Source organism: Sander vitreus, chromosome 24, assembly GCF_031162955.1.
Source record: "Sander vitreus isolate 19-12246 chromosome 24, sanVit1, whole genome shotgun sequence".
NCBI lineage: Eukaryota > Metazoa > Chordata > Actinopteri > Perciformes > Percidae > Sander > Sander vitreus.
The window spans coordinates 8,983,083-9,005,460 of NC_135878.1; the positions used below are offsets into that span (position 1 = coordinate 8,983,083).

A 22,378-nucleotide genomic window follows, 5' to 3' on the forward strand; every position below is an offset into this window, starting at 1 on the left:
CATAACTGTCAGGTCTACATTAGACAAGAAAAAAGGAAATCAAGAAAACCATCCTCCAGGACTAATAGATAATATTAATATTTTAAGTTAATGTAGCTCATTGACGCTCATTGACGTCCAGTGAAATACATGCATTTGGAGATTTTGAATTTTCTAGATAAACTAAAGAATTAAGTGTTCCTTTATGGGTATAGAAAACTGGGTAAAAACAAAACAAACATTTAAAAACACAATATATTGAGGAAAAAATGCATTATCGCAACAACTAAAGAGATCGATGGTTTTTATAGGACAATGATGGAGAAAAAAAAAACACAACTGCTTCTATACTTACTGATTTGCTAAAATGGATATCTTTTGCACTACTACCACCTAAGAAAATACAACAGCATTGTGTTGTGTGTATGAAGAAATCGTGGTATGCTATTCTGTTAAGAGCATGATCAGAAAACCCCCCTAAAATCATTCCTTTGCTTAGTTTAGGGTTAAGTTTCATCCATAAGCTGATGTGAGAGTCCCCGAGCGCTTTGATAGATGTATTTAATTACACTCTGAAGTCACATCCTATGAGCTTAAAATACACATGGCCCTCGAGCCTTAACACAAGTCTGTTCATACCATGTATGCTTGTCATTGTCATGTGTCGACTGTACTCAATAACCTTTTAACACGGCTGCAGAGAAGGAACAAATGTTGCATATTTGCAGGGTGCAGCTAATTTGATGTGTGTGTGTGTGTGTGTGTGTGTGTGTGTGTGTGTGTGTGTGTGTGTGTGTGTGTGTGTGTGTGTGTGTGTGTGTGTGTGTTTTTTTAACATCAGTCTGCTGACAGCTGAGATAGCCAGAGCTCAACAATGCCATCACTCTAGAGAGAACTGGTTTTGGACAGGAAACCATAATAATGACACAAAGATACTGCTTTAAACTGTGTTTTCCTGTTTGCTCCCTACTCCCTGTTTGTATCTCTGCAGCCAAAGACACTGCGGCGTTTTAAAGCTAATGTTCAGGTGTTTAACGTGTGACACATCTCCCTCCTTCCCCCCCGTCACTAGCAATGCCAAATGTAGCTCCTGGGTGTGTAGTTGCCATGGAAATCGACAGCAGACGCGGTGTTTGTCTTTGCCAGCGAGTGATAGGAAGATAATTGACTCAGTGGGCCGGCTCTGAGGGAAAGCAACCTGCAGATAATATTTACCACAGATAACAGGACACTTGGCTGTACTGATATGTGGCTGCTCATTTATTTGATTTGAACCCCGTACTGCCTGCTAATGGAGCTTTCACTGTGGCACATGTGCATTCTCTTAACATGAATCAATCAACCAATCAGTCAATCTCTTCGTTAATCAGGACAGTTGCAAAGAAGACGAGGCTGCAGGAGACAGATGGTCAAATATGTCTAAATACAGACAACAGGGCACAATGTGCTGTGTTCATAATCTCTTAACTATGCAACAAATGCCAGCCGGGAAGGTTTAATGACGAGTGCTTTCCCGGGGAGAAACAGTCTCCACGAGGATAACAAGCATCCAACCGCCCAACCCCAGAAAGTGACTCAGCAGCAGCTGTTGCCATGAGTTACCAGGCAGTGCACATAGTGACTCCACCCAATCTGCTGCTCCACCTTAAATCCTGCGTGGAGCCATGCAGCATGCAGAGGGAAGCCGAGGGACGTGCTAATCCCATCTGAGGGAGGACCTGCGAGGCTTTGGCCTAGGCTCCCTGCACTAGCCCACTAACCTCCACATCTCCCCCTCCTACCTCAACGCAGATTAATGCCTTATTGAGAGCACCTGATTTAACACCAATCCACTTACACGTAAGAGTATACTAGACTATAACGAGGCCTGAGATCGATCTTACCATCGGCCTTGGAAGAAATAGCTGAGTAACCTCGATGATGATAAGGAAACACACCGACAAGAGTTAAATACTGCAACGAAGATGCATCTGACATGCTTGAAAATGTCGATTCACGTCCCACGTGACCACACTCCTTGCTGATAGCTTTAGCATTCAAAATGCTACATTCATGCAGACTAAACCTAGGGGGGGGGGGTTGCTCCCTCAAAACCCAGTCACATCTCAATTGAGTGAAAGTACCATCACATATAGGTATTAATGCATGTCGTTTGCAGGACATGTCAGTGATGTCATGCTAATGACATTAAGGATTTGTAGGTGGTGGCTAATTTAGGACGAAGGGTTGAGTAAATCTCCCGCTAAGGATGTACTGTACTGTGGTTCAGGGCACGCTGTCCCATAAGCCACTCACTAATGAATCACACCAGATAACAGATGCATGCACAATGTTACTCATTCACCTTTGTTCCCCTTTTAATGGTTTTTAATAAGTCCTTTGTTCTAAAAAAAAAAAGCATATAGCTAAGGTTAAAAGGTCCACAGTAGGAAGAATCTACTTCCTGGATTGCAGTACTGGTTTCTCTGCAGTAGTCCCTTTAAAATGAGCTGTGTGCTGACCACAACCCCTTGAGAGAAGACCTTTGTGACTAGTGGTCTAACGAGTCGCTTTCATATCCGTGCCTCCTCTCTCTCTCTACACATACAAATTCATCGTCTGTGCTGGTAAATCCCTGCAGGGCTTGAGACATTTAGGCCTTTTAATAGTGCACAGCCTCATCCCTAAAGTAATTCTAAAAAGGATTGTTTGGCATCTGCAGTCTAAGTGTGAAAGGTGGGTTAGACCAAGACGAGCAGCCTAACTGTAAGCTACAATATTAGGTTTGTAAAAGTAAAACGGTACTGTGAGCTAAAAAGGGAGTATGACGACTGTGATGAAACGTGCAGCAATGTGTAAAAAAAAAAAAAAAAAAAAAACACATTTGTGTCAAAAAGCACTCTGCATCACAGATCTTTAGTAACAAATTCTTTTATTATTACAACATTTCATGGTTTCCCCATTTCTGGTAATGGTTTGTGGCAGAGTAACATGACTACTGGAACTCCTACTGTTGCAAACAAATGGAATCAACTGCCGGTATATTTTTCCTCCTTTTCCTCATTTGAGACAATTCAGAAACAGGTTGCAACACAAAAGCTATCCCGAATCACTCGGACAAAAAGGGCGTTACATTTACCGTAAATAAGGTCCGTTTGAGCTTCTCCCAGATCTAGATGGAATCCATTACATTGTTATCCTTGTGTACATGCAAAAAGAAAAAGCATTGTGACAGACACAATCAACTTTTGGGGCATTTACATTTTGGCCAGCGTACAAACAATATTGTGCATTTCCCAAAAATTAGAATACGAAGAAACAAAAAAAAAAAAAAGAAAAGCTTGACGCCTTAGCTTGGGCGAAAAAAGCAGCCACACAGGAAGTTGGGTGATGGGTGTGTGAGACAGTGATGGGCTTCCTGGGATGCAGGCCACGCCCCGTCCCTTAGGCCTCTCTGCTGCGTGCCAAGGTGGTGTCGAAGAGATGTACACCTTCTGCTGTTCCCTCCTCCTCCAAATCATCATCAGAAAGATGAGCAAGAAGGTGGTTAAGGTGGCATTTGTTGAGGGGACGGGGCCGACCGTCCTGACGAAAGCATCATCCCTCCACAAGCTGCGCAGCTTGGTTATTGTCGTAGTTTCATAAATTTCGGTTACAAAGTTATACAGCTAAAAAGAAGTGACTGAAAACAAGGCAATGCGGGAGGAGGGGTGGGGGGGCAGTGTGGGTGGGGGGGGCAGGGGAGGGAGAGAGGGTGTACAGTGCATGACGGGAGGTCTTCACGACGTCTCTGCCTTCTCCTGTTCAATGGCTGTGGAAGAAAAGGAGATGTGAGATTCCTAAACTTAAGACCATACTGTGCCAAGCTCCATTTTCTACACATGTGTCAGCAAAGAGCACAGAAAAGAAAAAAGTGATGCAATGCCCCTCCCCAACAATTTAAGCCTTACTTTCTTTTGTAGGCAGGGGATTCTTCTCCTGCGTCTCTGTCTTCTTCAGCTTGGTCTTGTCGAAGTTGGTCACCTCTGAGATGTCGGGCTTGTCACTCATTGTTGCAGGTAGTCTGTCAGGTCAGAAAAGGAAGCACACTTTAAAACAGAGCACGTGACTGGTACCAAAGCTGAAACTACAGGTAAGCCAGGCCAACAGATTACATCAACATATATATTTATCTAATGTATATTGATGAGGTTGTTCCACAATGTGGAAGCAAAATCCAGAGAACGTGGTCCGCCCTGACTTTTTGATCAGTCTTTAGGGCGTTGCCTAAAATCTCAGTGGCCCACCCAAAAAAAGAAAAACTGTTGTCCAGTTTAACTACATGCGCAACCGCAGACTACTTCTCCCCTCTAATGTGCGTCCGCCTCCCTTTGTTCGTCTACGGATCTACCCAGCGTGATTTGCCTGCCATCCGTCCCGTTATCCAACAGACAGCCCAGGATATACTGCACACAGAGAGACAGACAGGCTGCTCCAGACAATGAAGCCAGTCCAAACCCGACATTTACATAACAACAGGAGTTCTAATGCTGGGCTGACTGAGAGGGGGGGGGAGAAGAGACCACATGCTCGTGTGTAAATATCTTTAAAAAAATCTAGAGGGATTGAACAAAAAAAAAAAAAAAAAAAGGATGTAATCTAGAGGTGAAATATTGATTTATGGGTGTCTACTCAGGGGCTTTCCACATGGAAGCTGTGCACCATCAGCAATTCACTTGTCACGTACATCTCGTCTTGGGGTGCAATCTGAAGGAACCACCGCCCAGATTGGCGTTTTTCTGCACAGTCACGTTAGTCTGAAAATCCAAAGTTGAACTCCATTGCTTCAAAAATACACTCAAAAATTTCCCACCAGACGTGTTTATGCACCAAATACAGCGCGTAACATCATATCATTTTAATAACGGAACCATACTGCTCGACCACAAACTGCAACAAAAGGAAATGCGTGAATGTGTGCGCTTGAGACAAAGACATGCCACACGTGCCTGCCCTGCTGTCACATTTCACTGTGTTATTCGCTAATCAATGCAAAAATATTAATACAAAATACAAACTACATTCACTTAAAACTGGTATTATCTTATATTCTGTCCCTGGTTCATCCATTTGGCGCAACATTGTTTCCCTGCGCCTGGATCCCATTCCTCACATTAATCCTACTCTCTTCTTGCTGCAGGCAATACATGCTCAAACAATAGAAATTATTTGTTGCATGAAGCTTACCGAAGCGTTGGCTGATGGCTGGATGGTCTCTGGTCAGTGCGTTGCAGCAGTAGTGGCGCGTCTTTGCGCAAGCATTAGATATAGTCAGAAATATGCTAATGACATCTGACATCACCAGTTCCCATCCTCCGTATCTCCCCCTGCTGGAGAGAAACGAACCCTCCATCCTCATGCTGAAACCAAACGCTAAAAACTAAAAAAAAAGAGCCTCATATTATCTCCCACAGGAAAGAAATGTAAAAAAAAAATGAATATTGGATTTATTGTTTTTTTTGCTCTGCAGTGAAGAGCTAAATGATACAGTCCACCTTTCATGTTATCGCTGTTTTATATCAAACATGGCAGCCCTGAACTTCAGTTTACCATCTTTATAGCTGTTCTACTTCAAATGTATTATTAGTCCAACTGCAATTGATGTGAAAATGACTCCAGTTGACTTCAATGGCACCTTATTTCTCCTCATTATTTGTATCTGTCTGCAGCTGCTCTGGCTGCACATTAATATAGACAGAGCGCCCCCTGGTGGCAATGTAACATTCATCCTCATCACTATACCGTATGCCTCAGCACATGAAGGCAATCCAGTGTGTATTAGTAGATGAAGTACGATTAAAAATAAATACTAGATTTGATCTTTTAAGACTTTCTATGTACAGAACTGTGAATGTGCAAGCATCTGCCCTAAAGTGCATCAAATGACTGCGTACAAAGGTCTTTGTGCATCCATATTGAGCTGTTGATGAAATTACTGACAATTCATTAGCGGAATAAGTATTCAGATAGCAATTAATGTATAAATACTCTATTGCAAGTAAGCATCCTGCATTAAAACTCTAGTTTTACCCTTTTCGAGCCTCAAATTTTTTGATGTAAAATCCTGTCAGATAAATATAGTGGAAAACGTGTAAAGCAGCAGAAAATGGTAATACTTAAGTACAGTACCTGCACATTTTATTTAAGTACAGTACTTGATTAAAAAGGTACACTGCAGTTGATCAAAACAAATCATTTCAACAGTTCTTAGCGATTCAAATAGCATTAAAAAAAAAAAAATCAAACTCATTACCATGCGATAAATCAAAGCCTTATAGCCATCAAAATGAGTCAAAATGGTACCATTTTATTAATCATATTTCTAATCAAACTTTTTGGGCATTTACTAAAGAGGTACGTTATTGAGTTGCATTATGGGAAGTGTAGTATGCATCATTTTAGTCAAGGCTATCTCAAGTTTCTACTTCAGTGATCTAACAATTTAAATTCGTTTCCCACAAATCCACCAACTAAATTGCTGTAATGTTCCTTTAAATGGACCAATTAAAAGAGAGAGCACAGAGAAGCATCTGTAAGCCATTGTCAAAGCTTTATTGTCAAATGAATAGCTCTCAAGGGATAACAAAAGAATTAAATCACGCTTTCCCACCAAAAAAAACGGTTTTAATTCACCTACAGGCAAACAGTGAAACCTGCCTCATTCAAACATAAGTGACCCGTTACAGCTGCGATGACAATGTCACTATTTTTAAGACAAATTACGGTAGAAATCATAACGCTATAACAAGCTTAGGGCTCAACTTGATTTCATGACCTTTTGGAACACGGGTACAACACCCAACTACACCTCGTATTATACACCTTTAATCAACAGACCTTGTCAATAAGTTTTGTTTTTTTAAATCACAATTATTAAAGGAAAAGGTTGTCATACAGATGAGCCACCGATGGGTGACAGCAGCTTATTGTGGGAGAAATGACAGTGCAGAGGTAACAAGCATCGGCACATTCATGTGGCTGACTAATAAAATAAAAAAATAAAATAAAAAAAAACTAAAACTAAAAGTGAGTAAATTAAGTGTGTATCTTTCATTTGACTCCCGTTTGTGTCTGTGGTCAGATCAACACATTTCCACTTGTGGTGCAGATTTTAAACTGTGGCCTGATGATAGCACTAAGCATACAATTTTACAAGCAATATAGTATTAAGGGTTAGGCGATTTTATTTTAATACTTTTAGCAGCTGTTAAAGCAAACACTATACCACATTCTCAACTATTTGTATGACTTTATGAAGCTGAATGGGCCAAAAATATTTCTCATCACATGACAGTGGAATGCTTCGTTTAAACACAAGTTCAATATGAGGTACAAATAATACATAGTTACATAATGGAGCCTTTGGTTAAAATGAAGGCCAGGCCTCGGGTGATCAAGGTTGGCAAGACTGAAACTGAAAATAAAAATAAAGAAATAAAAAAAGAAAAACATATCCATAAATACAAACTTGGTCTTCAGAGAAGGATGTGATATGTCGCTCTGTCTCCTGGGTGAGAATGTCAAACAACGTGTGGCCATGACATTTTAAACAGTCATATTGAGGTTGGCCAAAAACCATGAGGCCTCTTTTCGAGCCAATTCTGGAGGATGTGCGGCAACAAGGGCCAGCCCAAGGGGGGGGTGGGGGGCTGGGGGCCGCCCTCTCTCATTCTTTACAAGGGTACGTGGCTGAAGAGGTAGGACACTGACTCGCCGTTGTGGGTTCTCCTGATCGCCTCCGCCAGGATCATGGAGATATCGATGACCTGGACCAAACAAGTCAAAACGGGAGGAAAATAAAACCTTGTTCCTAAATATTTCACTATTTTTATTTCTGTCTTTCTGCACATTACATCTATTGAAAGCCTAATCCTGTCCTCTGTCACACCCCCCCCCCCCCAACTAAAACTTTCTATGCAGCACATTTTGAAGTATTTAAGGGAAAAACAGCATCTAGGAGTGCAAAATACACTTAAGACCAAAAAAAAAAAAATCTAGCCATTGTTGTAACACATAACAAGACAGTTTGGTCAAGTGTTGGTGCAGCCTTGAATACCAATATGTGGCACATATTCAGGGGCAGAAGCCTTTGTAACTATGGGTGTATGCGTACCTGTATTTTCGGGCACGCCTTCATCTTCTCTTCCTGTGGGATGGTGTTGGTCACCACTACGGCCTCGAACGGGGCGCTGTTAATGCGAGAGATGGCGGGACCGGAGAAGATGCCGTGTGTGAGGATGGCGTAAACCTTTACTGCGCCAGCATCAATCAGCCTAAAGGAGAAATGAAAGCAGTTTAAAAATGTATTAAGAGAAAATGCTGAATTTATTCTACTTTACTTCACCATACCTAGAGAATGGCATGGGGTACTTTCCATAAGATCATCTCTCAATGCAAATCAAACCAGCTATTAGGCTGAGATTAGGTTGAAATAAGACCATGCCAATCTCTAGGTATGGTGAAGGGGATGTGATGATGTGGGGGGGCTATTTTAATTCCAAAGGCCAGGGGAACTTTATCAGGATGCTCAGTATCCTGGATCTGGTGTATACTTATGCCCCCTGTATTTTAAAGAAGAACATTTATTTATTTACGATACATTATTCACTCACAAAGAAAATTGGTGTCCTTAAAAGGTTGGATCTTTCCTAATTAAGATCAATTTCCAAAAGATGATTTTTTTTATTCCTCTTTTTAGTGAACTTTAGCATGGGTTCATAAACTTATGAGCACCACTGTATGTGTGTATGTCATTCTAAAACCATCTTTTCTTTTAAAGCCTTCTACGAGGTGATGAAACCACGTCCGATTTTCATTCCCTCTCTTTCATTTATGACACAATTTTAATACTTTTAATTATTACATTTTATTGACTTACATAACCTTTCAACTCAGGTTGTACTGATTTTAGCGATATGAAGCATTTGAAGACAACCCAAGAAATGACATCACAATTAGCAAACATACCAATGTAGGCACTGGCGGACTGTTGCAGAGTTCAAAGGGTTAATGGATCAAAGGTGCAATACCTCAATTGATAAAAAGCACCGTATCAGTTTCACGCTGCAGTCACCACAGCCTAGCCTGGTGCCAAGTCTGCACACAGTGTTCAACACTTAAGACTGGGATCCCAATTTCAATTTGGACTAAAGCCCAGCCGAGGCCATTACACTTACAGACAAAATGAAAGAAAAAAAAAGGGTCGAAATGACACTGACTTGTCGGCGGCATGACAGATGGTGCCACAGGTGTCGGCCATGTCGTCCACCATGATGGCCACGCGGTCCTTGACGTCGCCCACCAGCACCATGCGGTCCACTTCGTTGGCCTTCTTCCTCTCTTTGTGGATGAGAGCGAAGTCCACGTTCAGACGGTCGGCGATGGACGTCACACTGGACAGAGGAACAGGAAGAGAGGCCCGTTAGGTGCCTTCAACTGCTCGTCAAACAAGGGGGGGGGGGGGACTTGCTGACTCTCAATTTGACCTCGTGGCGGCAATGCACTGGAGCTCGCCTTCAAAATGGTGTAAGCCAAGCAGTAATCTAAGGAAACTTCCGCACATTAACAAGGTTTTGCGGGCATCTCCGAATATGAACTTATGAGGATACGAGGAATATGAGGAGCTCAGAGTCGATTGACTCACAATGACATCATTGTGTCCCTGAAATCTCACTGTATCTTACCGTTTTGCTCCGCCGGCATCTGGGGACACTATGATACAATTTTTCCACTCTGGAATATTTTCTCTGATCCACTGCAGGACAGCGGGCTCTGCGTAAAGGTTGTCCACAGCGATGTCAAAAAAGCCCTGGAAAGAAAGACGACGGCATATAAGTTCCTTATATAAAAAAACATTTTAGGTTTAAACAGTCAGTCCAAGAATACACACTGCCTGTGGCACAAATCCACTTTTAATAATATGAAAACATGATACCGCCATACCTTGTTTTTAAAAGCAAACCACGCGGCACGACGGCAATTTAAAGAGCAATTCAAAACGGCATTGCCTGGTCCCCCTGTCTGTATGGGCCATTACAACAGAGGCCAGTTTTCTTCCTCTAGACCCCAGGAGTTGTTAAATACCTATGCCGTTTCCCGGGTTACTCCGCCCCTGAACCAGGAGACCGCGTCACAAAATAGAGACATCGCCGGACATCAGTGTGGACTGTACGGAGTTGCAATTTGTAAAGACACAGAGAGCCTGAGAGGGAGCCAAGTGAAGAGTAGTTGTAGAAATACTAATTCTACTACAGCAACTACAATTACTAAGCGCTAGCAGTTAATAATGTCAATCAGTGCGAGTGTTGGGGGAAAATTTACATTCTCCTCCTTTCCACTCATTCATACCCCACTATTCTGTCTTCACTGCCTCTGCTGAAGCATCGCTAAGCTAAGCTAGCACTTCCAATGGCTCTTAACCTCCATTTAGGCCATCGGTGAAGGCGGGAGAATACAAAATAACTCATACAAACTCAAGTTACTTAGCGCCATTGATGAAACGAAAGCTAGCGGTAGTTTTCAATGAACTACCGACACGAAACGCACTGTGAAACTGTGTACTAACCTGGATCTGTGAGGCGTGGAGGTCCATCGTGATGATGTGGTCGGCGCCGGCCACGGACAGCATGTTTGCCACCAGCTTGGCTGATATGGGTGCTCGGCTCTGGGACAAGCATCAAGACACATTCGCTTGAGGTAAGTAAGTAGGAAAAAAATATTGGAACTTTAAAAATACTGGAAGGTTTTCCTCTTTTTATAATAAAAAATAAATAAATAAATAATTAATTCTTATTCTATGCAAATCACTGTCAAAATAAAATGTTAAGTGGACTTCAAAATTGATTTGCAACTCCCAATTATCTGAAGTCTTACGGACAGCCTCCGCTTGCTAAGGAAAGTTTTTAAGAAAGCGCCCCGCTGTGAGCTTTGTCAGGGAGCTCCGTCTTACTTTACCTGTGACCTTTCCATTACAGCCATAAAAAAATATATAAAATAATCACAGTCTCGTTTACTCAAGAAAAGCCAACGCGGCGTAGATGTACACGTCAGGCGACAGGCTTCAGGGCTTGTTGACATAACACTCGACTACCCGGTGATGGTGGCTGAGCTTGTGATCGTGCGAGTGACTCAGAGAAAATGCAGTTTGGAGATTCAGGCTGACTAGACGCTTACTGCAACCCGATGAACTGAATTGAGTGATATTTTTTTTTACATTTTTATTTAAAAATGACTAAACAATAATGACAGGAGAATGTAATGGGAATAAAAACAGTCCTGCAGGAAGCCTGAACATCTTTCCTGTACCCCGCAAGGCAACATGTGGATGAGGTGCACATGTTCCACCCTCATGAGAGTAAGCTTGTCTGCAAGCGGAGGTGCCGACTAGTGCTAGTACTAGAGCTCTCTTGTTGCTTCATACGGACCCGATGTGCTTTTGTAGTTACATAAACAACCGAGGCAACTCATGATAATAATTTGCAAGATAAGCAGGTTGTGTGAACCAGTTTCTCAGATCCGCTGGAGAGCCCGATGTGTCAATTTCAGTTCTTCCAAGCAGAACGCGGCTCAAATGGCAAATCGGAGCGCCGGAGCAAAACCACTGTTCACGGTACATCGTGTACATGCGAGTTTTCCCATTAATACACCACCGCAACATTAAGTAACATTTTAATCTGTAGTGCTACAGAGGAAATACTATCATTTAGCATTTATGCACATCATATAAACATTTTCATAAAGGCTTTAGGGGGGGGGGGGGATTGTTGGGTCGCTGTGTGGTCGATACCTACTCTACCTGTAAAGTGTCCTGAGATTATGATTTGACACTATACATACAATTTAAATTGAATAGTTTATTAAAGTACAGTATTTGTCAGCAATTATACCATCAATGAAGACATTTGATATTATTACAACTAAGTTTTACTCTTACATAAGTGAGGAGTACATTATAGTGTTGAATGAATAATTGATTAGATTTTTTATAAATGCTAAGATAGGGGGGTTTAAGTAAATGTTACCCATGCATGCATGTACTCATTCTGATCAATAAAAAAAAAAAAAAAAAAAGGTCACAGTTGAAGCGGGTAAGTCTTTTGTTGTATTCTCGTATCATTAGAAATGAAAAAATGTAATGATATGAAACATTTGTGTCGGAGTTATATGGGTGTGTGTGTGTGTGTGTCTACCTTGTCCTTTTTGTCCTGCCGGGCGTAGGGGAAGCAGGGGATGACTGCGGTCACACGGGACGAGGAGGCAATCTTGCAGGCGTTAATCATGATGAGCAGCTCCATTAGGTTGTCGTTGATTTCGCCGCAGCCGCTCTGCACAATGTACACGTCCTCGCCGCGCACGCTCTCCCCGATCTCCACACTGTTTGAGCGACAAAAGGAGGGCAACGTGTCAGCTTTAGGGTTGCACTAAAGAGCAAAGATCTCAGGCTGATGGGAGCCTGGAAGCGGTGCGTTTCAATGAAACTGATTCTAAGACTTCAGCACATCTTTATGAACAAGTAATGACAAGTTGTTGGCCACCATTAAACCATCTCTGGACAGCAGTATTAACATTTAGTAATAAAGCCTTTCCAGATCATCATTCAGTTCAGTATAAGAGCCAATGAGATATCTGTGAGTTATACGTGTTCACCCACAGTCAAGTTATGTATGACACATCTGCCTTGAAGGTTAAGAAACAAGTTTGGGCCGAGTCCCTCTGCTCATCTGAGGAAAAAAAAAAACAAAAAAAAAAAACACTTAAAACTGCACTGCCACACAAACACACACCGCCACAGACACTGAAGCAGGCAGCGTGTGTGTGTGTGTGTGTGTGTGTGTGTGTAAGCATTCCTCTGTGGGGGGATGACCAGGCCTTGGTCACGTGATGTGTGTACAGTTGTGAAGGGTGAGAGTCTGTGCAGTCACAAGGCCAGTTAAAAAGAGAGGCCAGCCCTTACAAAAGGTAGTACACCTCTGCAGATAAAGCTGCCACTCACATTGTTTAAACCCACCGACTACTAAAGCTATACTCGCAACCAAAAGTAACAATGTGGCTAATTAGGAGATCATTTGGACACAACCAGGGAATGCCTTGATTTAAAAAGATGATTTTCCTTATCTATGAATCTATCGAATTATTCACTCAATCCATTAATAAAAGTGTAAAACGCCAATGCCAGGTTTCCCAGAGTCCATGGGGACCACCAGTCCAAAACCCATATTGATCACATAAGCCACAAAGGCAGCAAATCCTCCTAAAACTTGATAAGCAGTGTTGCACATTTTGGCCAATTTCTTCCCAGTCAAACTAATTGACCGTCCGCTGTTTAAGCTCCATCTAAAAACCATCAGCTATAGGGCTATATATCTTGAGTTTTGGTACCAATAACACATTTTCTTTTGCAAAAGTCCCCCCCATTTACTAAAATGTTTAAGTTGCCGCACAAGACATTAAAATCCTTAAAAATTATTCTCTAAATTCAGAGTCTATCTGTTCAAAAAAAACCTAAACAGTACCAATCTGATCCGAAGTCAATGGCAACTTTCTCTGTGCTATGGACACATTTTGGTCAGTAAAAATTAAGTATTATGGTTCAATACCTAGCCCTAAGATAAGCTAATATTTTATTCTAGACCTGAAAGGGAAAAAGAAAAACATTAAATATTCAAACTGTATGTTGAAGCATTCAGGATGAACAGCCACCTTGAGAAAAACATTTTCTTGCAGCAGAGGCTAAAATTAACACCAGTTAAGGTGACACAACGTGGGAAAAAAAACACAAAACATAAAGTGATGTCTTCAATACATACATTACCAATGTGGGCTCTTTTTTTGATATTCTAAAATCTTCCTGAAGGTATTGCATTTATCAGTTTATATACAAAGAGCACCCGAGCAAACAACAGTGTCAATAAAATCTTTATTTGGGCATTTCTCCCTGAGCAAAGGAACAACACGTCCTTCCAAGGAATGCACTCCCTCTGCGTGGGTCCTTGACCTCTGAGAATCACCTGGCAAAACCTGTGTCGGAGCTGTGAGAAGAGCTGTTATTAGCGTATGGTTCTCACCTCTCTGTTAGTCTGTGAGGATGAGAAAATAATCTTTGTTTTGCATGTCGCCCAAACAGCTGTGTTCCCTAGAGAGAACCCTGAGCATGGATAATCAGAGCTTTCCCTGGATTTTAAGAGTTGTGGGTGGAAACATTACCAGCAGGGAGGGGCTAATAAGGGTCAAGACACCTTTACAAGACCCGTTTAACCAAGAATAGTAGCGTTGTAAAGCACTCTTTAGTTTCATGCAAATGATAGATTACAAAACAAATACACCGTTTGGTGGATGCTGGATGATTTTATCCAGAGTGCATTGCAATACAGTGAGTGCCACAGCAGGAATTAAACTGGATCAGAAAAAACCCACTAATGCAGTGCATGTTTCCTATTACTGAATCAAAGTGCATAACATGCACTTAGATGAGATGGTTAGAACAGCACAAACACATCAAAATAGCTTCAGCATCGGATAAACGACTTTGTGATGAGTTCAGGTCAAGAAACTTGAGCAAACACGCCATTCGCTAAAAGGTCATCTGCAGAGGTACAAAAACAAGCTACACGAGCTTCTAAATTACTCTGCTCACGACCAAGCAGTACAATTAATACGTATAATAATTTGCTATGCTAATATTAAACGAGGCTAACTGCTAGCGTGTAGTCAGTAATTCAACTAAGGGTTAGCTTGGCTGCTTTGGAAATGAGCCAAAATGAACTGCATGTGACTTAACGTCCCTTGCAAAACAGGCAGCATTCTTAAATAATTGCAAGCTATCCTCTCAGTTTAGAGACAATATTTGACATTTAAGACCTCTGTCTAAGTTACTATTAATAACTTGGTCAGATGCTTATAACTGCAGTGAGCCACGTTATTGTCTGTAGTAAGCCATTTAAATAAATACATGTTAAATGACAGTAAGCGAACCCGCTTGCTATGCTTCTTTTCGGCAGAAATTGGGCAACATTGGTGCCTAACCCTAAACCACAGCGTTTCAAGAGGTGTACCATCGCCTGTGTCCATTTGTAACCACATCAACACGTTTCAGGGATACAGCTAGCTGTATCTAACAGCTAACAGTATTAATCTGTTAGCTAGGAGAAGACTTTTCAGGTGTCTTGTCACGTAGGCTAACATTCGGACTGTGCTTTAAATGCTTAGCTAGAGTTAACATTTTAACGGGGTAATTAAACAATCAGCTAGCTACCCTCTCGCTTTTCTACAAAGTTTAGACTTAAATGAGGGGCTTGGGGGGAGAATTTGCAATACATGTACACAATCTGGCCTGGTACTTTGTGCCTCTTCCATAACGTTAATCACCCATCACACGGGAAACATACGTAACGTTAGCGTAGTTAGCGTGATATGTTACGTAATTTCTAAAACTTCTCTGGTTCTGTCAGTCTGCTTTATTTGAACAAATACTAAGGCCGATGTGGTAATTGCAAACTCAACTACTAGGATTAAATGTTAAAGTTAACGGTAAAGCTGTCCGATAAAGGACGCACATCTATGCTCGCTTGCTAGCCTGGTGTGTTTACATGCGGCTAGACTTTACAGCTTTTCCAGCTAAATAGTAAACTATTGTTAGCTTCAAGCTAACCTACCCACATGTGGTACTAAGGCTGGAGCAACATGAGAAGCTATCCGCTATAGCAACACAAACGTGCTTCTCATGCTAATGTCAAAAGTCAAGAGAATAATAAGCGTCGTCTACAAATTAAAATTGTACTCGCCATGTCTCCTGATTGCTGAATTTTTTCGTTATCACTTTCCCCAGCTCTAGTCCTAGTCGATCAGCCACTTTCTGGGACAGGTCGTGGTGGGAGCTCCCGCTAAAAAGCACGATGTTAGGCATGTCCGTAAAACCGCTGCAGTTTGCTTAAGAAAGGAAAAGAAAGGAGAATAAAAAAATAAAAAATACGACAGGTAGCCCCACTCAAGGGTTACGAAAATGGACAAAATAGCGTGCTAACGTTGCAGCCTTAGCATTGCACTGGTTCAGCACTGGGGTAGCAAGCAGAGTGGGAATTTCAGGTCAGTATTTGCATAGTAAAAGGGAAGTGCCCTCCTCTCATTGGTCAGTGTAGTATGCTGCCTTCAGACACACGTACACTTCTACGCTGCTGTATTATTTATCAAACATACAAATGCCTATTTTTAAGATTAACAAATAATGTTCTATTTAAAACTCTCATTCTAAAAATGTGCTTTTAAGTTGGTGTTTTACTTATTTGTATTACTAACTTATCTTATTTTCCCTGATGATGCTCTGTTTTATTATTTTATGTTAGATGTTTTTTACTTGACTGTTTTCATCCTGTTTTTCTAAAGCACTTTGTAACCTTATTTTGAAAATGTTAAAGATGTTGCTTGTAATTATTATGTTGTTGGAGAACAAATGCAGTGCTTATATGTAGTCCCAAACGAATTTGTTTGTATTTTCTTCTATTATTATCATTATTCATTTTTGGTTTGTCTTTCATAATCATAAACAAAACCTATTTGGACAGTTGGTAGAAAAAAAAACCAAGTTGTTTGAATGTTTCAACTTGTGTCTTTGGAAATAATAATGTGAATTTTTTTTTATATATATATATATATATATATATATCATTGTCTGGCATTTTAGAGAGGAGAAGGTCACCTGATAGCTGATGCTTTGGACACTTGTGATATTGGGTCTGGTTTGTGGTTTGTTATTAGATTTTCCACTCAGGCAAAAGTCAGCTGAGAGCTTTCATTTCAGTGGTGACATACTTTCTACCATCACTGCTGTCATGTGCTGCTAGGAGACAAATTCTGTTGTTCAGATCCAGCTCAGGTCAGAAAGTGGAGTAATTGTATTGGAGAAATCCCATAAAAAACAAAGAGGTTTTTTTTTCAGATGAGTTAAAGGTTAAGCAGCTGCCCTGTTTTTCTAAAAAATAAATCCAAGAATTGAACTACAACCAGCACTATTGATTTATATTTGCATTGTGCTAACATGGACTTTGAGTAATCATTTCACTGAAGTGACAGAAGCAGAAAGATGCCAAAACTGCTTAGGTATCTGTCGGTCTGATAATCAGATTTTGTAACATCAGTTGGATAATCTGTCAGGAATTAAGGAGAGATACCACACTTTAAAAGTCTTCACAAGTGATACGAGAATGTGTTAATTGTGATTATATCTGGTGAATGGACTTTCAGAGTTTTTTTGTGATTGTTGCGGGCAAAAATCCTTGATTATGCGGCACATTTTCTTAAAAAATGCGATGGAATATGCGGGATATTTATGCAATTTTATGCGACGAAATTGCGGGAACTTGCAAAAACTGCGGTTTCATCGTGGCTTCATCGCGGGGTTTGCAGCTTTTCGATGACGTTCACGTCGCGTAATTCCGTCACTTCATAACGTTCCCATGGCAACAGGGGAAAACGGCTAGTAAATGCAACATTTTTCAACTTTCTGCTAAAATAGATGTGACTTTTTTTTGCAACGAAAATGCGGGAATTATGAAATCATGCAAGCCCCCGCATATTTTGCACTGGGAAATCGGCAATTTATGCGGCGAAAGTGCGGCGTATTTGAAAAAATGCGGCCCCCGCAGTTCCTGAAAAAGCACAAAAAGTTCCCCAATCCTGACCTTTATTTTTAATTTTTTTTACTTGAAAAGAGAAACGACACAACTACAGATTGATGTATTTTTCAGAAATATATTTTATAGATGTCAGAGATGAAATGTCCAAAGCGTAGGTCCCAAAAGAAAGGTAACATTTTTCATCAATAGAGACAAACAACAACAACAAAAATAACGTTTTTATCCATTTACATGTAAACCAAGAATTGCTCTTGAGCCACAGTGGTTATAGAACTGGCCGAGGTGGGTGTGACAATCAAACAACAATGCCCTTTTTTCCCCCCCAAAACCTTTCTCGACTGATATCTGCCTTTTCTCTATACCATATTAGTACCCGCTCAAAAACCTTTGAAAGAGGAACATTCTTTGGGAGTCTTTTTTTTTTAAGGTGTGGATGTAGCAGAGGTTTGGCAGAGCATGTTTCTCTTTAACAAAGTCCATACATGTTGTAAGTGCTGAATCATGTTAAAAATCACTTATTGGAAATCATATTCAGTAAGAACAATATCAAATGTTCCGCAGTGGAGTTATTCGGACAAAGTCTTTTGAATTGTTTGCACACCAGAGAGGAAGAAAACCGTCCTGCCTGGTGCTCTTGGGAGTTGCCAGGGGAGGTTTTATTTTCATTTAAACTCCTCCAGTGTTTTTCTTCTATTGTGCAAATACATTTTTGTTACATAGACAAGCAGGCATGCTGACTCACAAACCATGCAAAGAGTTAAAGTTGGCGCCAGCAGATGGCAAAATAAAGTAGTATTAAAGTTTCTACAAAAAAATAAAATCATTAAAATAAAAAAAAATTAGGCCAAATTAAACGAGTAACAAGTGGAATGTTTGTTAGACATGTAATAATATCAACTTAATCTAAAAAATTTTTTTTTTTACAAGTTTATGAAATGAAATGAAATGATTTCAACTTAAAAGAAACATGGGGTAAATTGAACGTAGTGTGATCTGCTACTGGTTTCAGATCAGGTGAAGGGGAAGAAGGAGACACTGATGTTATGGACAGTCAAACATGATAAGGGCAACACATGCTCAGAAAGACATTTTTTTTTAAATTATCGGCTGATGTTTCGAAAACTAGCAACGTGACATCATGACTTTGCTTAAACATACACGCCACTTTCCTAAGGCCAAGAGGCGTGTTATCTGTACGCATTTTCAGCTGTCCGCGTGTATGTTTACGTTGTATACAGCTGACTGCAGTCTGCTAAAGCCAGGTGGCGTGTGGGGGTTGGGTTGAAAAGAAAAAACGGTTTGGATTAGGAAAAGAAGAACGGGGTTGGGTTTAGGTTGAAAAGAAGAAACGGTTGGGATCAGGCGCCACCCCCAACCAACCAACCTCCTCACGTGGATTTTCGGCCTTTCATACGGCGTCAATTCACACGCAATCGCAAGGTAATGTAAGTCAATAGAGGACAAATGGCGTTGATAAACACGCGAAATACAGTCCTTCCAGAAACATTTTTTGTGATTTTTGTGATTGTTGCGGGCAAAAATCCTTGATTATGCGGCACGTTTCCTTAAAAAAACTTAAAAGAACTTGCAAAAACTGCGGTTTCATCGTGACTTCATCGCGGGGTTTGCAGCTTTCCGATGATGTTCACGTCGCGTAATTCCGTCACTTCATAACGTTCCCGTGGCAACAGGGGAAAACGGCTGCTCTTGTGTGACAACATTTTTCAACCTTCTGCTAAGATAGATGTGACTTTTTTTGCAACAAAAATGCGGAGATTATGAAATCATGCAAGCCCCGCATATTTTGCGTGGAAATCGACAATTTATGCGGCGAAAGTGCGGCGTACTTGATAAAAATGCGGCCCCCGCATAAATATGAGGACTTTGGCTGATTATGCATTGAATTATGCGATCGCATAATCACATTTTTCTGGACGGACCGGAAATAGCGAGTATGCGTCTTTATAACACGCAAATCATGGCATATGAATTGGCGTGTCATACATATGCCACTTCATGAGATCAGTCTGAAACTGATCTCATGATGATCCCCCACCCCCCCCGTCCCCCGTGTCCCCTCCTTTTCTTTACCCGCCAAGGAGAACTCAGTTAGCTACATAAAACAGCCTCTGAACGTCTTTCTGGATGTGTGCTGTTGTCACAGTCGAAAGGTAAGTGCATTAATCGCCCATGCACAAGAGGGAAATGTATCAATTAGGCAACAAAGTGACCAAACGTTTTACTCTGAAGGTGTTCATAAGTCAATCGCAGTGCTGCGGAATGTAGCACATTTCACGTGAGGGCATCTTGAAAACAGTGCAGTCGATGAGGAGTTAAATATGCCGCTCTTTCTAAAAGTTTATGCAGTGATGTCATACACCGTACTGTTTTTTTCGCTCACAATATCATAGCTGTCATTAGTTAGAGTACATTTATACATTTTCCATATACAAATCTCCTATAAACAGTACATGTTAAAAATACACAATTGATGAAAATGCAGAAAGGCCAAGAGCGCCGTAGAAAGAAAGAAAGAAAGAAAGAAAGAATGTTTTATTTATGTTTGATAAATACGAGAAAGAAAGTGACAATAGTACTGTGTATGTGAATGTCAGCCCTATAACTATCCAGAAAACGGATAAAAACACGGAACAAAATCTATGGATGAAAAAAGTTAGAAAAATAATCTTATACAATAAAAAAAAAAAAAAATAAAATAAAAGTGGACACGCTTACCAAACACATTTTTGATATTTGTAAATTGACAACTTGATGTGGAAATCAAACATGTAGATACAAACGGGCAATACTCGATGACTGCCTCTCCAAATATATTCAATTCAATGTACAAGACTTAATGTTTAGCTCACACTAGCAACCAAGGTAGTTGCCAACCGGCAAAACATGGGAGGCCGATCGGCACACGTAAAAGAAATGCTCAATTGATGTGTGAAGAATAAATCAGTAAACATTGAACTGGGTACTGGGAGCCTTATCTGAAAGGACCAATGCGAGAAATGTTTGTCGACTTGCCAGCTAAGTGGAGTGAAAGTACTACTGTATATGCAAACTCATGCTTTGGCTTTTCTTGCTTGGCTTTCTCTTTTGGATAACATTCAAAAATCTTGCAAAAATGTCTGATCTCTCTACTCGAATGCATGCTTTATGTGTTTCCAAAGCAATGACTTCAGTTAAAGGGAAGCTACATCAAAGGCTAAACCTTTTTTTTTTTTTTTTTTTTTGACACTTTTCAATCTGATTTACTTGTTTGAAGGTCTCCATGTTTGCACCGTTTTCTACTGAAGCTGGCAACTACCTTTACAAAGCGTTTTTCCTTTTTTACAGAAAAATAGATCCATCCAAAAGTAAAGTTAACTCTTTAAGAGAGGCTGTGAGAGACGTAAATGGTGTCTTCATCACGTTCCAAGTAAACATGCTGAAAGATTGTTTGCTTTATTTTTGTCATTCTCGCCCCACGAAAAAAAGGACCGGAAACTCTCCCGTCTCCTTCCCTCGTACCGGTTCCTTTGGCGAGAAAAAAAATGTCTTTTTCTTTTCTTTTTTTTTATCTTTAAGGCAATCTTTTCCTGAACAATCCTGAAATCCGGCGGACCCTCACCAAGGCACTCCTCTCACTCGTCAACCTTCAACGACAGGCTGGTCCGGCGAGGCGACAGTCTTGTTATCAAATCTTTGTAAGAGCCTACTCAAACTTCGGCCAACCAAAGTCCACAGTGAACGCATCTTGTAAAATATGATCTCAGTTGCCACGGTGCCCTTTGTTTTTCTCGGGGAAAAAACTGTTGAGAAAAAAGAGAAAAGAAAACTCCCGAGCTGTGTTTAAACAGCCAGGGACGGTCTGCTGTCCCTGGTATCCTTGTGGTCAGCTGTGTAAAGCACCGTATGTTTCCGCAGTTCATCGCACCTTTTCTGTGACGAGACCTGATCACGCCCACCCCCCCTCCCCCACCCCCCACCCCCCAACTCCACATACGCTCGCCCTCTCCCCTCTCTGCCTTGGTCACTCGGTTAGCCGCTGTGGGCTAAAGTGGGGGGTGCGAAGACTGAAAGAAAACAATAATGAGTGTCTCTGAGCGAGTGCCGCCAAGCAGCGCTGTTATGTTTAATTTCCCCCCCCCCCCCCCCCCCCCCCAAATTCAGTCCTCTGTCTCCTGATTGGCTCCCTACTCTGAGGCTGAGCCCACCCCCTCTCCCTCGTTTTGACCGAGGGGCTGCCAATCAAGGTGACTGACGCGGTGAGTGGGGTTAGGGGGACTAAAAGAAGGGATCAGTCGAGACTCTTCTCCGGAGAGGTCAATGATTAACAGTGTGACACCCTCACGTTTCCCTCCGTTACAGTGGTTCCTCCTCTTCCATGGGTTCGTCCTCTGGCCTGCTGGACAGAGACACACAACAACAGATATTACATCCCAGACGGCTCGTCATGTGTCCTGCAAACTGACATCTTTGCACTGCAGCTATTTACATGCAGATAACCTCCTGACGTTCATGGACTTGGGACTCAACAACTGCCACTGTTTGGAGAGCAAGTACATATTCTCCTCTTCTTCACCTTTCAAACGTTTTTGGGGAGCACATGTATTTGGGATTTTGAGAAGAGCCTCCCTAAATGTGGGTGTAGGTACAGAAGTATAAGAAATATTTGTAAAATGATTGGCCAATTGATTTCATTTAGAATAAAACTCACAGGCCAAGATTCATTCTTTGTCATGCTCCCATGTCGTTGCTTTGTG

The 22,378-nt window shown here is 41.2% G+C and overlaps 3 protein-coding genes across 14 annotated transcripts in view; all 3 read right to left on the reverse strand.

Moving 5' to 3' along the window:
• Positions 1 to 2,873: 2,873 nt before the first annotated feature.
• On the reverse strand, positions 2,874 to 5,295 carry LOC144512561 (thymosin beta-12). The gene is made up of 3 exons (XM_078243337.1): positions 5,185 to 5,295; positions 3,909 to 4,021; positions 2,874 to 3,769 (listed from the first exon to the last, which is right to left on the reverse strand). Exons 2-3 carry the CDS (start codon positions 4,006 to 4,008, stop codon positions 3,738 to 3,740), a joined length of 132 nt encoding a protein of 43 aa, XP_078099463.1. The 5' UTR covers positions 4,009 to 4,021; positions 5,185 to 5,295; the 3' UTR covers positions 2,874 to 3,737.
• Positions 5,296 to 6,528: 1,233 nt separating this feature from the next.
• Positions 6,529 to 16,074, reverse strand: LOC144512560 (ribose-phosphate pyrophosphokinase 2). The gene is made up of 7 exons (XM_078243336.1): positions 15,777 to 16,074; positions 12,186 to 12,369; positions 10,562 to 10,660; positions 9,681 to 9,805; positions 9,216 to 9,389; positions 8,111 to 8,270; positions 6,529 to 7,763 (listed from the first exon to the last, which is right to left on the reverse strand). The coding sequence occupies exons 1-7, from the start codon at positions 15,896 to 15,898 to the stop codon at positions 7,671 to 7,673; spliced, it is 957 nt and encodes a 318-aa protein (XP_078099462.1). The 5' UTR covers positions 15,899 to 16,074; the 3' UTR covers positions 6,529 to 7,670.
• A 4,088-nt stretch (positions 16,075 to 20,162) lies between these two features.
• The window catches only part of LOC144513016 (histone deacetylase 4-like), a 57,292-nt gene continuing 55,076 nt past the window's right edge, over positions 20,163 to 22,378 (reverse strand). For 11 of the 12 annotated variants that reach the window (XM_078244068.1, XM_078244067.1, XM_078244072.1 and 8 more), the window contains one exon: positions 20,163 to 22,020. In XM_078244068.1, the coding sequence (XP_078100194.1) occupies positions 21,978 to 22,020 (43 nt within the window). In that variant the 3' untranslated portion in view covers positions 20,163 to 21,977. The remainder of the gene's footprint in view (positions 22,021 to 22,378) is intronic. The other variant, XM_078244070.1, reaches the window with a different exon arrangement.

Excerpts from the sequence above, each read along its gene's own strand:
- LOC144512561 (XM_078243337.1), bottom strand. The coding sequence starts at position 4,008 with ATGAGTGACAAGCCCGACATCTCAGAGGTGACCAACTTCGACAAGACC. Across the intron at positions 3,770-3,908 it reads TCCCCTGCCTACAAAAGAAA|CCATTGAACAGGAGAAGGCA; the intron begins GTAAGGCTTAAA and ends TTTCTTCCACAG.
- LOC144512560 (XM_078243336.1), bottom strand. The coding sequence starts at position 15,898 with ATGCCTAACATCGTGCTTTTTAGCGGGAGCTCCCACCACGACCTGTCC. Across the intron at positions 12,370-15,776 it reads TTCAGCAATCAGGAGACATG|TGTGGAGATCGGGGAGAGCG; the intron begins GCGAGTACAATT and ends TCGCTCAAACAG. Across the intron at positions 8,271-9,215 it reads ATCTGTCATGCCGCCGACAA|GCTGATTGATGCTGGCGCAG; the intron begins GTCAGTGTCATT and ends TTTCTCCTTTAG.